This window comes from Daphnia pulex, chromosome 7, assembly GCF_021134715.1.
Source record: "Daphnia pulex isolate KAP4 chromosome 7, ASM2113471v1".
Taxonomy (NCBI): Eukaryota; Metazoa; Arthropoda; class Branchiopoda; order Diplostraca; family Daphniidae; genus Daphnia; species Daphnia pulex.
The window spans coordinates 11,166,889-11,180,866 of record NC_060023.1 but is presented as its reverse complement, the minus strand read 5'-3'; the positions used below and the strand labels follow the sequence as shown (position 1 = coordinate 11,180,866).

The following is a 13,978-nucleotide window of genomic DNA, read 5'->3' as shown; positions in this document are numbered from 1 at the left end:
GTACATACCTTATGAGTTCTTTGTCAACAACTATTGATCTTGGAAAATTTGTCTGTTCTGCGCATGGGCGATGCATACATAAAACGTGGGTCACCTATTTTGAATGGCAGCTTAAAGCTGGTTGATTATGTGAATTCCAGCAAACAGTTCCATTGGGAGCAATACAAGTGACGAGCAGGGAACCGGCAAACAAATTTGTATACATTAGCACTTGTTTTCTTCAAGTACGAATGGATCAGGAATTCTTCTGAATACAGCAAGAAATTTATCACCACTATTTCGCGTGACTTTTTTGCCCTCCTCCGTTGATTCGTACAGTTTTGGAACTACAATGTCTTGATCCTGATACCGCAAAAAGAATTTGTAGTTTTATAGCTATTTAATTATAAAGTATAACTAACCAGCTCTTCCTGGGTTAGTCTCTTAAATAATGGATGTTGGTCTAGATGCATAACCATCCATTCATGAAGATCTTTAACATCAGTAATTGTGTAAACCAAACCCTAAAGTAAAATTTAATTAATCACACAAGATATCTACATCAAGTAGCTAAAGAAGGGCCGTTCTAGGCCTGCCTACTTACCCCTTCAGCCAAAACATAGGCATATTCAGCCAAGAGAGTGTCATTGATAATACGCCACTTGTGTTTGGCCTTCTTAAAATGAGGATCAGGGAAGAGGAAAAACATTTTTGTCAATTGTCCTTTATCGAAAAAGCAAGGGAGGTACCTAGTAGCATAGAATAAATTAAGCAAACATGCCCAAGTAAATGAACAAAATAAATGTAAGTACTTCATGGCATTGCTTCTTAAGCAGGCAACATTTCCGTAATCACCTGGATGCAAAATCCTCAACGCCTTTATGCGATCCTGGACATATTCTGAAACTTTCAAACGAATCTCCATTCCTAACATTAAAGTCTCTGGGAACATGGTGGATAATGATACTGTTAAAAAAAAATACAAAATTAATTTTCCACATATTTTATTGGCAAAATGTGATAAAAATACTCAATAAACCGCCATAGCCACATCCAATATCAGCAAACTGAACTTTGTGTTTCATTATTCCATCTTTGCTGAATGTAGGATAGAGCTCATCCCATTTCATGTCATTGGGAGAGACAGGACTTCAAACGACAAATTGGGTTAGAAAATGACTTAATGATAAATCGAAAACTGGAAATAAGATACTCACTAGTCAAAACAGTGATCTGCGATAGGATTGGAGTGTGCTCTTTGTCGATAATATTTTTTCTGTGGTAAGCTAGCCATTTTTGCTGTATTCGAGTTCCACGTGCCGGAATCTCATAAACGGCGGGATTGTATTCGAAGAAGAGCAGACGAAATTGTAAAAGCAGTCAAAATTACGAAATGAATTTTTCAAAACTGGCAATGTCGCTCTACACACGTTCTAATGGCTGCTTGCTGACACATTTCTGCAATAGCAGTGAATTTTCTACTTTTTGATTATTTACTTGACGTAATCAATCTTCTCCAAGAAAAATGCCGGTTGCTGATAATGAGTAAGTGAAATGAGACAAATTAATGTGCAAATATTAAAAATACAACACAATCTTGATATGATTTCAGAGTTAAATCCAGTTGGGCCGATGACGTTGAGGATATCGATGGTTAGTAATGCCGCTTCCCCGTAATTAATGTAAGATTTTCTTTAATCATGCCGGTATTATTCCTTAGGTCTCGGTTTACCCCCTAACACTGAAGAATACAAAAATGGGCTGAAAATTGTCACAGAGTATGGTCTTGATGATGATAACAGGAAGTTCAAGGTGGTGCGTACTTACAAAATAGAGAAAAGGTATGTAGCTAAAGCCATTGCCCAGCGTAAAAGTTGGCCAAAATTTGGTCTTTCCAAGGAAGATAAACCAGGACCAAACCCTGCAACAACAATTGTATCTGAAGATGTAGCCATGCAGGTATTTCTTTTCTCAGTTGATCTATCAAAACCGTTGGATGCTAATTACCATTTTTACTTTGACAGTTTATTACGAACAAAGAGGATCCTGATAACAAGGAAGATGACCCTCTTATGAAGTTAAAAAGCATGCAGAAGGGCATTGTTAAGTGTCGTATCTGTAAAGAGGACCATTGGACAACACAGTGTCCTTACAAGGACACACTTTTGCCTGTCCAAGAAGCACTCAATAAGGTAAACACATTTTCTTTATTTTGAATTGAACTCTTGCTAATTTTGCTCTATATCTCTTTAATTAAGGCTGAGGAGAAGAAGGCCGGCCCGCCTCCTGCCGCAGCTGCTGCTGGAGGACCGCAAGCCAAGGGTGGTAAAGAAGGAAGCGCCTATATTGCACCTGCACTTCGTGATGGTGGCAACAGAAAAGGAGAGACTATGGCTATGGGTCGACGAAGTAAGATACAGTTTCTTCATAGTAGTTTATTTCATATTATTAAAACCACCGGAGAAGTAATAGAAAACATACATAGGAAAAACATTATTTAATGATTACCCTTTTCTTTCCCGATAACAGCTGATGAAGGGTGCACTGTACGAGTAACCAACCTCTCGGAAAACGCTCGCGATTCCGATCTTCAAGAATTGTTCGGCCGTATTGGCGAAATCTCACGCATCTTCCTCTCAAAGGTTAGACTCAAATTTATTCACTAATTATCATTTTGTAAAAATTATGGCACCGCTTCAAACTGAATTTTAGGACAAAAACACTGGCCAATCCAGAGGTTTTGCATTTGTCAGCTACAAACGACGAGAAGACGCCGAACGAGCTATCAAGACCTTGAATGGTTTTGGTTACGACCATCTTATCCTGACTGTCGAATGGTCTAAGTAAGTTAGCTCTCAATTCACTTAATTTCATTCAAAATAGTTGTGAGCTGAATTTGAAATTCATGACTGGAATTTTTAAAATTTTATTTTTTAACAATTTAGTTCTTTAAATTGACGAGTCAAATGAAACTGATCTTTCTCTTTTCAATCGTTTAACAGACCATCGGGAACACAGTGAAAAAAGCCTAAAATTCCTTCATCAAATATTGGATGCTACGATCATGTAAAGGGATAAAAAAAATACACGCAAATGGATTCCAATCAAGCTCTTCAACCCTCTATCACAGACATGAACCGAATTTTCACCTTTCTCTTTTGTCTTTCTAAGCTAAACATCAAGGGAATGAGGATTACCTCACCTAAACATTATTTTTAAGTGAAAAAAAAGTAAAGTTATCTAGTTTTGCGCTGATTCATCCTCGGCTTGACGTGCAAGATGATAGCCCCTGCTGTTACTGCTAAAGCCTCGTCCTTTACGTTTTGCCAGGTACCAGGCTACAAAAAAGACTGTCGTGATAAAAATGGTGCATCCTAGAACTATGTACATCAGGGAAAGTGGATTCGACTCGATCAATGCGCCTGTTACCTGTATCAACACGGTAAACAAAACAGACGGGTTATAAATACGTAGTGGAAATCATTAGCATTTAAATTTAACGTACCGTTGGGAATATCATCTCTCCCATTGAAGAAGCAACTGAGAAAGCCGCAGAAATCCGGTTAGTTACCAGCAGGTGTGTTTCGGTCCATATGAAGCCTGTTGCGAAGGTTGAAGCCATTCCTACGCCAACCAAGGCCGAACCGACGTACAAAATAGTGGCGTCCGTCTGCCCAGCAACACAGAGAGTCATCGAGCCGAGCGCAGTAGAGCATAAGTTGAAAATGAGCATGGCTGTGGGATTGGTGAAGTGGGCAACGAAAATGGCTACAAATCGTGCGGCCGCGAACGAGGCCCAGAATGTAGTTGTGATGTAATTGGCAGTCGAAGTCGATAGCTTAAGTGGGCTCTCCAACGCAAATGTAGTAAGGAACTGAGCAAATACGACCTCAGAGCCGACGTACATCAAGTAAAACGAGAACATCAGCACGACGAAGGATATCTTGGCGCTGGGCCGGAAAGGTTTAACTTTCCGATCAGACGTTTGACGTTCGGCGGTCGAGCTGCGAGTTCCAGAACACAGAAAGAAGAGAAAGAAAAAGGCTGTGTGCAAGACGATGATGGCGATAACGGTATACAACATGTGCATCCGCGTAACTCCAAAACGCTCCAGATAGTCAGAAACTTTAACGGGGGACCGATCAATAGTCTCGCTCTCATTGTGGATGGGTGAATTTGTTGTTGTCACAAGTACGTTAGGCTCGGAAGTTGTGACTGGAAGTACGAGCGTAGTCGAGGGAACCACCGAGCTGACTTCATCTTGTTGACCTCTGCTCTTTCCACGACTCTTGACTACAACATTATCTGCAAGGTCGACTGGCAATGTTGTAGCAACTGGAATGGGTAATGAAATGTTTTTGATGGTCGTGGGTAGCAATTCTATCGAGGATGGTGTCGTCGTTGTCGAAGTTGTAGTTGAAACAGCCGTAGTTGATTGAGACGTCGTCGAAGAATAAAGAGGAGTTGTAGTAGGGAATGTTTTAACATTAAGTTCAGCACCTACAAGTTCAATATTAAAATCGTGTTTACATTATTTTCTGATTGTTAAAATTACCTTTTGTTACGTTGTTGATGGCAGTTTCTTTAGGCTGGAATTCAGCGTTTAAGTTTGATGAATTGATAACGGGTTCTACAGTAGTTAGAGGAATGGTGGTTATCGTAGAGTTTTCAGTAACAGGACTCAAAGTTGAAGAAGTGACGGTATCGTTTCCGGTGGATTCAGACGCATTCTTGGATGAAACGGTAGAAGTATTATTGTCACTGCTGCCGATATTGAGCCCTTGGACTTCATTGGATTTTTGGAGTATCATCGTTATTTCCGTCATGTTATCTTGAGCTTTCGGGGTACCATTGATGGAAGGAGGAATTGTTGTTATATCGGTGGATGTAAGCGTAATGGCGGGTGTAGTTTGATTTTCGTTGGATGACGCAGTCGTGGTAGTTACAACGACTTCCTGGGGCGGTTGAGTCTCTACTTTCAACGGAGTATTATCAAACTGCTTCGAAGGGCCTAGAATTTGGCCATTAATGACGGCAGGTTTCGGTTTCTTTGGCTTTTCTGTCAAGGGCGTTGTCTGATTTTGGTTAACAACTGGACTTATAGTTGTTGTCGATGTAACATCTCCAAATGTGGAATTGGATGCTGTTGGGATAGTTGAATTGGATGAAGGGATGGCTAGATTAGAAGTAACTAAAACTGGAATTTCACTGGTGGCTTTAATGATCGAAGCTATTGTTGTCATTTGATCTTCCGATTCACTTGAGTTGAGTGGATTAGTGACGGAGCGCACATGGCGTGATGAGATGGTATTGTTAAGGGTAGTAGTTGAAGTTTCAACGATGAAAGCCTGCACGAGCAAAGGGGCGATCGACCCACCGACGGCAAAAGAGAAGTGTAAAGCCTGCATGTAGGGACCCGATTCCCTTCCCCATAACTGAAGACAAAGGGTGCTAGCTCCAGTATCCAGCAGCCCATTACCCACTCCAACAACAAAAGATGAAACCATCAGCATCCAAACGTGTTTACACCATGGCTGTAGAAGAAAAAAGGATCATGATTTCAATTGCAGTAATTTTATTGATTTAAGCTTATTTACCATAGCTCCAACACTTATGGCCATTGAGGCAATAGCCACAAAAAATGCTGAATATGGATTACAGCGGTCAAGAAAAAAGCCACCTGTTATCAAATATAGATTTGAATTTGTGACTTGGATTGAGCATATTAAATTACTGTTACCGAAGAAAGCACCCCCTAAAGTTCCTATTGATCGGACTGTAAAGATGTAGGAAATTTCTGAAATGGTAGATCCAACTTGATCCTTCAGATATAGTAATGTAGGTCCAGTTACTGACATACATAGTCCCTATTGTAAAATGTGATACCTTGAGTAATTATGAACTCTTGACTGATAAACATGATTAACTTACAAGTGAAATATAGGCCCCACAGAGGGCTGCTGTCCTTGTCAATTTACCCAATTTATTTAGAGGTTTCTTGTTACGTACAGGATCACTCAGAAGAGGAGGAGTTAAAGAACTATCATCAATTTGGCTGTTTAAAAGGCCAAATTGTGATTGATCGTAGATGACCTATCGAGAAAAAAAAATCAATAAGCAACAACAACTTTAACAGCTGTCTTTCATAAGCAGCAATAAAGCTGTTTTTCATAAACAAACTGTGAATCATGACTAAAAGCAAGGGCCAAGTGAATTACCTCCTCTTCCAAGACATCACGTATGTGTCGTTCCATGAGAAGGGCTTGTTGTTGTGATCCTCACAGGTTTTTGAGTTTTTCAGATCACTTTCTGTTTCGTTCGCCATGGATTTTTGCTGGTAATTAGGGCTTCGGCTGTCACCTATCTACCATCATCACCAGGTGGCTGCGTGACTTACCATCTTGAATTATTGATCCACCGCAAGATAGCGCTGACATAGAAGACAACTCGGGAGCAGACATCACGAGCAACCGATTACATTCACATAGTATTTGTTCTCGGGAAACTTCTTGAATGAAATGGCTTGTTTAATCAGTGAAGCGGAAATCTCCCTATCTAGCCTTTACCGTTAGTGACTAAATGTGAAAAGGTCTCCTCAGAACTTTTAGTTTTTCGACTGCTATCTCGTAGATAGTCGATTTCATATCAATGGAAGATTATAAGTATCTATTCAAAGTTGTGAGTTTGACTTAATGGATTTCATTCAGAATTTAATGAAAGCTGAAGCCAGTTGAAATCATTTCAACTGTCACATCAGCCAACATTTCTTAATTTCTTACTTGTTTTCAGGTTTTGATTGGAAATGCTGGAGTTGGGAAAACTTGTTTGGTCAGAAGGTTCACTCAGGTATGACAATCCTGTTGATTTAATTAAACATACCACACTTCAATGTAAATTTTTACTTTATATTCAAAGGGAATATTTCCTCCTGGGCAGGGAGCCACAATTGGAGTTGATTTCATGATCAAAACAGTTGAAATTGATGGACTTAAAATAAAGGTAAACATTCACTGAATTTGTTCATCCCGTGCTTTGCAAATGTTGAATTAACAAACTAAAATTTAACTTGTAGTGGGAAAAATTCATTTAAAAAGGGATAGAATTCTGATCTATTTAAACTAATGGTTGTTAAAGTGACATTTTTAAGATGCACTTCTACTGCACTTTTCTTTCAAATTATTTAGAATGCAGCTCAGACTATATTAAAGTGTGTGAAAGGCTCCCATGTATATTTAATGGTTTGACTTGTAAAACATCACCAAACAAATTCTAAAAAAAAAAAGAACTTCTTACTAATAATTTACATTGAATATATTAGCTGCAGATCTGGGACACGGCTGGGCAAGAGCGCTTTAGATCGATAACCCAAAGCTACTACAGATCGGCACATGCACTTATTCTCGTGTATGACGTAAGTGCTCAACCAACTTTTGACTGTCTGCCAGTCTGGTTAAGAGAGGTCGAAGAATATGCAAGCCCCAAAGTTCTCCGAGTCTTAGTTGGTACGTAAAAAGAAACCCTTCACAAAAACCTAATTTCAAAAATCTAACTTTCTCTTCCTAGGTAACAAAGTCGATCGTGATGATCGAGAAATTCCGCCAGCAGTTGGAGAGGCGTTTTCACGAATGAATAACATGTACTTCATCGAAACTTCAGCAAAGGATTGCAGCAACGTTGACAAACTCTTTCAGGAAATAGCCAGAGAACTTATCCAGGTAAGGATTTTCTTCTATTTCAATAGTTTCTGTGGGAAAAAAAGAAAATCGTAGAATTAGTTAAATTTAAAAACGTATCTATTGTTTTTCGCTGCTTTAAAATAAAGACAATGCGAAACCAACGCCAGGAAACTAGTCAGGCAAGACAACCAGGAAATCGGTTGCCGAGATTATACGTATCCACTAATTGTACTTACTTTGTTTCGTTTATTGGATTTGATTAGGACGCCAACTCCAATGATGGACCCGTTGGTCAACAGGAGACAACTCACCTTGATGGCGCTTCCGAAAAGTCATGGTCAGAATCCAATTGCTGCAAGTCTTGATCTTCCGGTAAAATGATCTCTGAATAGCTTTAATTCCGTGCGATGTTGTGCTAATGTGTTTGGTGATGATCCCCTATTCATATTATAACTATCCTTAAAAAAAAACCCTAATGTATTCAGTATTTTGACCCCGGCCCATTGGCATTGTTTGATGTTTTTATTGTCTCGTCTTTCAGTTAAAAAACTGAACGTGAAATGGTTTTGATCCGAGGTTTCGTAATCTCAATAATATTCTTGTCCTGTTAAACGTACATTACATTAAGTCCTAGTGATGTGTGTAAATTGTAAATATCCTTTAACCAATATGATCTGCTTATTACTGTATGTCTTACCTATTATAATCGGAACACAAATTGTATGTTGGTTTCGTGAGTTTGGATCACAAGAAAATATATCCATTCCTGGTGAACTTACCTAGTTATAAAATCCTTATGCAAAGAAATTAGAAGTTTTACATAGATAAAACGTAAGTGAAATCAATGAACTCCTCGTCAACACAATCGTCAATGATCCGATTACATGTAATGATTTCGAAACCAAGCCGCCCGATCGCGCTACAATAATATTTCATACACATGGGGATGGACTAGCATTTCGCCGTTACGAAAAAAAAAGTTATTACACGAACGACACTCACCAGCAGAATAGCACTCGTATATGTTCATTGAACATTATGATTCATCATCATCGAAGTAAAAAGAAGATTTTCCTGTTCACTAAATGATGAAAATAATAAAGAAGGAAATTAAACGACACAAAATAGGCTCCCCTCCCTGCTAGAGATGATTAAGTTGTTAAAACTAATAATAAACCATACTACACCGACGTACCACACGTAAGATAACATATTATACCGCGTAAATATCAGAAACGTTTCTGCAAAAGTGAATAACGCAAAGGAATGCCTTAATATGTTTGCGCGCTAATGCGCCAAAGGCAGTTGTGGATGAACAGGAAAAGAAGAGAATAAACAGAGCAACAAAAACCACCTTTTCAGATTTAGAAGTTACTGTAACCCAAAAGAACGGAAGGACCTGAATCCCACGTGAATCTACGAGCTCTAATCAAACGAAAAAAAATTTAAAGAAGGAAAAATAAGCAACGAAACGAGTTTGAACGCTCCAACAGTGTGAAATTGAGAGACTAGTGGCGAGGAAAAACGAAACAAAAAGGAGAGCCGATAAAGAAAAAAAAAACTAATAATCGCGGTACAAAACGTTCCTCCTATAGCGCAATGAAAGATAGAAAAATCTAAAGAGAGAGGAAAAAAAAAAGTACAAAGTGGCTTTGTATATCATATTTAAAGGTACGAACTCTAGGCGTAAAAACAGAAGCCAGGAAGAGTTTCTTCTTCTATCTGGTGCGACCGAATTCACCGAAACTTTATCACACGGGAATCTCTTCTTCTCCTTCTCTCTCTTTTTTAAACATAGGGACAACGTAACTCAAAAAAGTCTCCTCTTCGACCGCAGTCTTAATACTTTCGAAAAGGAACCAAAATAAAGAATCCAGTTATCACTTTGCGATGACGCGTTATTTCCGGCTTTTCGAATATGAAATTCTCAGTTCGGATGAAGCTCATTCTATAGAGAGAGAGAGCAGGACTGATGAGGTGATGACGCCTTTGTCTTTTGCATGTAGTAGTTAGTTGGCTTCGTAGGTCGAGAGGAGGGCCGACTCGACCGGTTCCATGCATGACGGGCATGTAAAACTTCTCATTAGCCAATCGTCGATGCACTCGACATGATACGTGTGCATGCATGGGAGGTATCGAACGGAATCGCCCACCATGAACTCCACCATGCATATCACACATCTGTAAAAATTAAATAACAATAAACACCGCCACAATGAACAGTACTGAATGTGACTCAAAAAGATCCTACTCTCTGTTTTTCTTGCACCCGTCATAAGTTCCTGTGGGTAGGTGTTGGATGAGACCAATACGTTTGGCTATCTTCACTTGCTCTTCTTCGGTGAGCTGTGAAGCTGGTCTTGACACGTTGGGAGTTGGGTGATACATGGGCATGGATTCCTACAAAAAAACTATACTGAAGGTCACGGCAACAAACTCGATCACTGGAATAACAAACCTCGTATGGAGGTGGAGGCCCAAAAGCCATTCCTGAGGATGAAGAAGCATGCAGCTGCAAGTCTGATGAAGACTGAGACTCTAGCGATGGTGGTGGTGTTTCATTACCCCTAAGCAGGGAAACCCCATCAGTGGACGAGGTCAGACCTTGGAAAAGAACAAAGGCAAGAGTTACGAAATATCTCACAGGCTTTGCTGAGTGAAGTTGACTGGGGATTGCACCAGATTTCTGTATACAAAACAATCTCTACAACACAAAGGACAACTAAAGGAGAATATAAATGAATTAACTGAAAATTAATGTTTACTAGAGAATTGACAACAACCGCAACAACCTTGAAGGCAATTGCCCATTCCTGACGACTTTTGTTTTCCTGGCGAATACAAAACACCCGACAACGAAAGTAACAACGCGAATCGGTGGTGCTCCGAAACTACACACTCGAGTACTTTAGTTTATCAATTCAACATATCAAAATTTGGAAACGTGTACACGGTACTTGATAAGATTTGGCTGTTTAAGAAATGAGCTCAAATAGACAGAGAAACGTTAAGTCAAACAACAACGCAATCACTCAGCGCATCGTGTGCTCTCCTGGCCAGCTGATTTCTCTTTGTCACAAAATTCGGGATAAAAACATCAAGGCTTTTCCGGGGGGGTAACCTACTTTTTTTGTTCGTGAAAAACAAAGTTTCACAACATTTGACTATTATTAGTTAAGAAAACATTCTAATATTAATTTAAATGAAAAATTACTTCAATAATTAAGTAAAGACTATTTGGTAATTTTTTTATTTATTTTGTGACTCGACCAAAACATTTTGTCGGCCGATATTTCGGCGCTGTACGATAGGTGGCGCCAAATTCAAACCGAGCTAGAAATCAATATGTGACGATGTACTGACGTGGCCTACGTCATCCCAAAATAAATCGAAAAAGCAGTGCAGGTAAAATCCATCAATAACTCACGTTCTAGAGTATAGATCGAAACCATTCTATTTAACTTAAATGTTTTCTAATGTAATAATTCTAATTTTCTAATGTCTAAGTTCAGTGTCACCAACCAATCAGAAGATTAACCAGTGTGTTGTTTTTCCAGTAGTAGTTGATATATCTTTGGAAACCCATGTACTTATGACAGTTAATAAATGAATAAATCAAAGTGTCGTGAGTTGCCAAGCTAGCTTCGCTGCGTCATTTAGATCATTGACAAACAAACACAGAAACTACGCATCCTAAGTTATTACACACAATAACTGTCAGCATAAAAGTTAGCCATTCCAAAATGATGAGCATGTCCACCAACTTGAGTGAATAGGAGAATGTAGGCCATGTGAGGCCAGGCATGGCCCATCTATAATTAGTGAGATTACAACCAGTTAGAGCTTGGCATCCCAACTTGGCAATCGAAGATCGATGATGAAGTAGTGCAAGATACAGAGATATTAAAAATCTAGTTGACTCACGAGTTGAAACTGAATTTGTGTTGCACTTGCGCCCTGGTCCTCAGAATCTCTTAGCTACACGAAACTGGCATTGTTAGTCACGAACCGGATTCCCGACTCTTCACAACCAGATGGCTGGTGCGCCGCACGCAAGTTTCTCGCCTTTAAAAAGAGTCTTTTTCCCGATGTACTAAGCGTCCGCTCTCCATTGACAAAATCGTGAGCGAACGAATATCCCGAAGTGCAGGGGGGAAAAAATAATAAAAGAAGTGTTGTCACTGCACGGTGCTGCGCCATGGCGTCGCCCTTGATCAATCAAAGTGATCCAATCGCTTCAATAAATCTCATTCACGACGAGTTGGAGTCCTTCAAGAAGAACGTCGACATCTTTTTCCTCGTTGTCATGGGCAGCATCGTCTTCTGTGAGTTAAACTGAGCCTTAAATCACATTGATTGGCCGGGGGAAAAGAAAACAGGAAATATTTCGCGTTTAGTTTTACAGGCGGGATTCGCGTTCTACGAGTCGGGATCGGTGAGAAGTAAAAACGTCACCAACGTCCTCTTTCTCAACTACATGGACACAAGTATCAAGCTACCGACATATATCTTTTGATTAGTTATGTTATTCAAATCCCGATTTATTGTCGCTTTCGGCAGGTATTGGATCGCTGTTCTACTTGCTGTGCGGCTACGCTCTGGCGTTCGGAGAAGGCAACGGGTTCTGCGGGACTCGTTACTTCGCCCTGGTCGGCCTGCCCTTCGACAAGATGGCCCACTGCTTCTTCCAGTACACTTTCGCCGCTACGGCCACGACGATAGTCAAAAGCTCTTTGCACGAACGCAGTTCCATGACGGCTTACTTCACCAGCATCATGCTCCTGTCAGGTTATAACTAGAATTAAGTCCAGTTATCTATTACCAAATTGAATCTGATTAAATTTTTTTTTAAACTGGGAAATTACCAGGAATCACTTATCCGATAGTCAGTCACTGGGCTTGGAGTCCGATTGGATGGCTGGCCCAGTTGGGTTATCGGGACTTTGCTGGGAGTGGTGTCGTTCATGCCATGGGAGGATCGGCCGGTTTGGCAGCCGCTTTGATGACCGGTCCACGAACAGGTCGATTTGAAAAGAACGGAAACTGCAACCCAATCCAGCCGCATTCTATTCCGGTAGCTACAAATCGATTTGTTAAAAATAATAAAATCTGATCGTACATATTCTATCAATTTTACATATAGCAAGTGACATTGGGAGCCTTCATCTTTCTGTTTGGAGCCATCGCTTTCAACGCCGGATCCAACCTGACGATATCCAAATCCAAAGACGGCGCTGTCATCTCACTCGTGTGCCTCAATACGTTGATTTGCGTTGCCTCGGCAACGGTCACCTCGCTTCTCTACCAGCGCTACTTCACAGCATCGGGACGAACTCTCAAAAATTGGAACATTGTCAACATGTTGAACGGCAGCTTCACTGGAATGGCAAGTGTTATTCATTCGCAAAAGGACATTTATCTGTGAAATTAAAATTATTCCGAAATGATCGGCTGATTTCCAGGTCGTGATTTGCGCCGGATGCGATCAATATCCGCCGTGGGCGTCGCTGGTTGTCGGATGTCTTGGATATTTTGCGTTTCAACTTGTTTTCAAAGCGATGCAACGATTTCAAAGTAATACGTCAATACTACTTCAGATTTTAATCTAAATTCCATTTCTTTTGACTTTGACAACTTTTAGTTGATGACGCAACCAATTCGGTTCCGGTCCAGCTGGGCGGAGGCTATTTCGGCGTGATCGGAGCCGCTATTTTCGGTAGCGACGGTATCATTCTCAGCCCATCCAAGTCGAGCGCATACGTATCAGCGATTTTAATATTTTAAACCTTATCGATTATTTCCCATTTCAATTGAATTTCTAATCAAAAAGGTCCTATTGGTCAACGTCTTTGGCGGGGCGGTCATCGCCATCTTTTCTTTCTTGTCCGTCCTTTTTCTTTTCGTCATTTTGCGCTATTTCAACCTGCACAGGGTGACGGATAGAGAAGAGAAAATAGGTATAATAACAATTTAAAAAGGTTAAATTACTTTTAAATAAGCGTCATAATTAATATTGCGCATTAGGATTGGATTTAGCATTGCACAATCAAGCGGCTTATCACATGGAAGATGACAAAATAGAGCGCATCATTTCCGTTGAATCTATAAGTAAACAAGATTGTTTTTTATTTAATAGAATTAGAAAAGAATTAGATTTTACCATTTAGGTCGGTGCAGCACGGCCAAAGTTCAACCGGCCAATTCTCCTTACAGACTTCGACGAATGACTTCCGAACCACACATTCAAGCCTGGTAGTCGACTAATCTGAATTACATCAGCTTTAAAAACCGCAAAAATGATCTAAAATATAACCAAGAAATCA

The 13,978-nt window shown here is 40.0% G+C and overlaps 6 protein-coding genes across 10 annotated transcripts; 3 read left to right on the top strand and 3 right to left on the bottom strand.

The window, feature by feature from the left end:
- Positions 1–180: 180 nt before the first annotated feature.
- LOC124197450 (tRNA (guanine-N(7)-)-methyltransferase-like) lies at positions 181–1,355 on the bottom strand. The gene is made up of 6 exons (XM_046592929.1): positions 1,197–1,355; positions 1,010–1,128; positions 792–945; positions 584–728; positions 402–503; positions 181–342 (listed from the first exon to the last, which is right to left on the bottom strand). Exons 1-6 carry the CDS (start codon positions 1,271–1,273, stop codon positions 205–207), a joined length of 735 nt encoding a protein of 244 aa, XP_046448885.1. The 5' UTR covers positions 1,274–1,355; the 3' UTR covers positions 181–204.
- A 32-nt stretch (positions 1,356–1,387) lies between these two features.
- Positions 1,388–3,083, top strand: LOC124197449 (eukaryotic translation initiation factor 3 subunit G-like). The gene is made up of 8 exons (XM_046592928.1): positions 1,388–1,524; positions 1,592–1,632; positions 1,700–1,938; positions 2,004–2,171; positions 2,238–2,388; positions 2,509–2,621; positions 2,692–2,822; positions 2,982–3,083. The coding sequence occupies exons 1-8, from the start codon at positions 1,505–1,507 to the stop codon at positions 2,998–3,000; spliced, it is 882 nt and encodes a 293-aa protein (XP_046448884.1). The 5' UTR covers positions 1,388–1,504; the 3' UTR covers positions 3,001–3,083.
- On the bottom strand, positions 2,400–6,337 carry LOC124197443 (flocculation protein FLO11-like). The gene is made up of 7 exons (XM_046592916.1): positions 6,198–6,337; positions 5,911–6,072; positions 5,720–5,846; positions 5,577–5,659; positions 4,535–5,513; positions 3,485–4,479; positions 2,400–3,408 (listed from the first exon to the last, which is right to left on the bottom strand). The coding sequence occupies exons 1-7, from the start codon at positions 6,231–6,233 to the stop codon at positions 3,220–3,222; spliced, it is 2,571 nt and encodes an 856-aa protein (XP_046448872.1). The 5' UTR covers positions 6,234–6,337; the 3' UTR covers positions 2,400–3,219.
- A 177-nt stretch (positions 6,338–6,514) lies between these two features.
- LOC124197452 (ras-related protein Rab-30-like) lies at positions 6,515–8,429 on the top strand. 2 transcript variants are annotated; one of them, XM_046592930.1, is made up of 7 exons: positions 6,515–6,657; positions 6,769–6,825; positions 6,895–6,978; positions 7,298–7,481; positions 7,543–7,694; positions 7,802–7,834; positions 7,919–8,429. In XM_046592930.1, the coding sequence occupies exons 1-7, from the start codon at positions 6,628–6,630 to the stop codon at positions 8,018–8,020; spliced, it is 642 nt and encodes a 213-aa protein (XP_046448886.1). In that variant the 5' UTR covers positions 6,515–6,627; the 3' UTR covers positions 8,021–8,429. The 2 variants fall into 2 exon arrangements, with proteins under 2 accessions (XP_046448886.1, XP_046448887.1); XM_046592931.1 differs by lacking the exon at positions 7,802–7,834.
- Positions 8,430–8,523: 94 nt separating this feature from the next.
- LOC124197453 (RING finger protein 11-like) lies at positions 8,524–10,750 on the bottom strand. 4 transcript variants are annotated; one of them, XM_046592934.1, is made up of 5 exons: positions 10,613–10,750; positions 10,421–10,546; positions 10,114–10,259; positions 9,907–10,055; positions 8,524–9,836 (listed from the first exon to the last, which is right to left on the bottom strand). In XM_046592934.1, exons 2-5 carry the CDS (start codon positions 10,464–10,466, stop codon positions 9,665–9,667), a joined length of 513 nt encoding a protein of 170 aa, XP_046448890.1. In that variant the 5' UTR covers positions 10,467–10,546; positions 10,613–10,750; the 3' UTR covers positions 8,524–9,664. The 4 variants fall into 4 exon arrangements, with proteins under 4 accessions (XP_046448890.1, XP_046448892.1, XP_046448891.1 ...); XM_046592936.1 differs by having other exon boundaries at positions 10,448–10,546; XM_046592935.1 differs by having other exon boundaries at positions 10,448–10,749.
- Positions 10,751–10,839: 89 nt separating this feature from the next.
- Positions 10,840–13,952, top strand: LOC124197448 (putative ammonium transporter 1). The gene is made up of 10 exons (XM_046592927.1): positions 10,840–11,980; positions 12,053–12,142; positions 12,216–12,443; positions 12,524–12,729; positions 12,799–13,041; positions 13,118–13,229; positions 13,297–13,415; positions 13,486–13,612; positions 13,680–13,763; positions 13,823–13,952. Exons 1-10 carry the CDS (start codon positions 11,854–11,856, stop codon positions 13,909–13,911), a joined length of 1,425 nt encoding a protein of 474 aa, XP_046448883.1. The 5' UTR covers positions 10,840–11,853; the 3' UTR covers positions 13,912–13,952.
- The last annotated feature ends 26 nt before the right edge of the window (positions 13,953–13,978 follow it).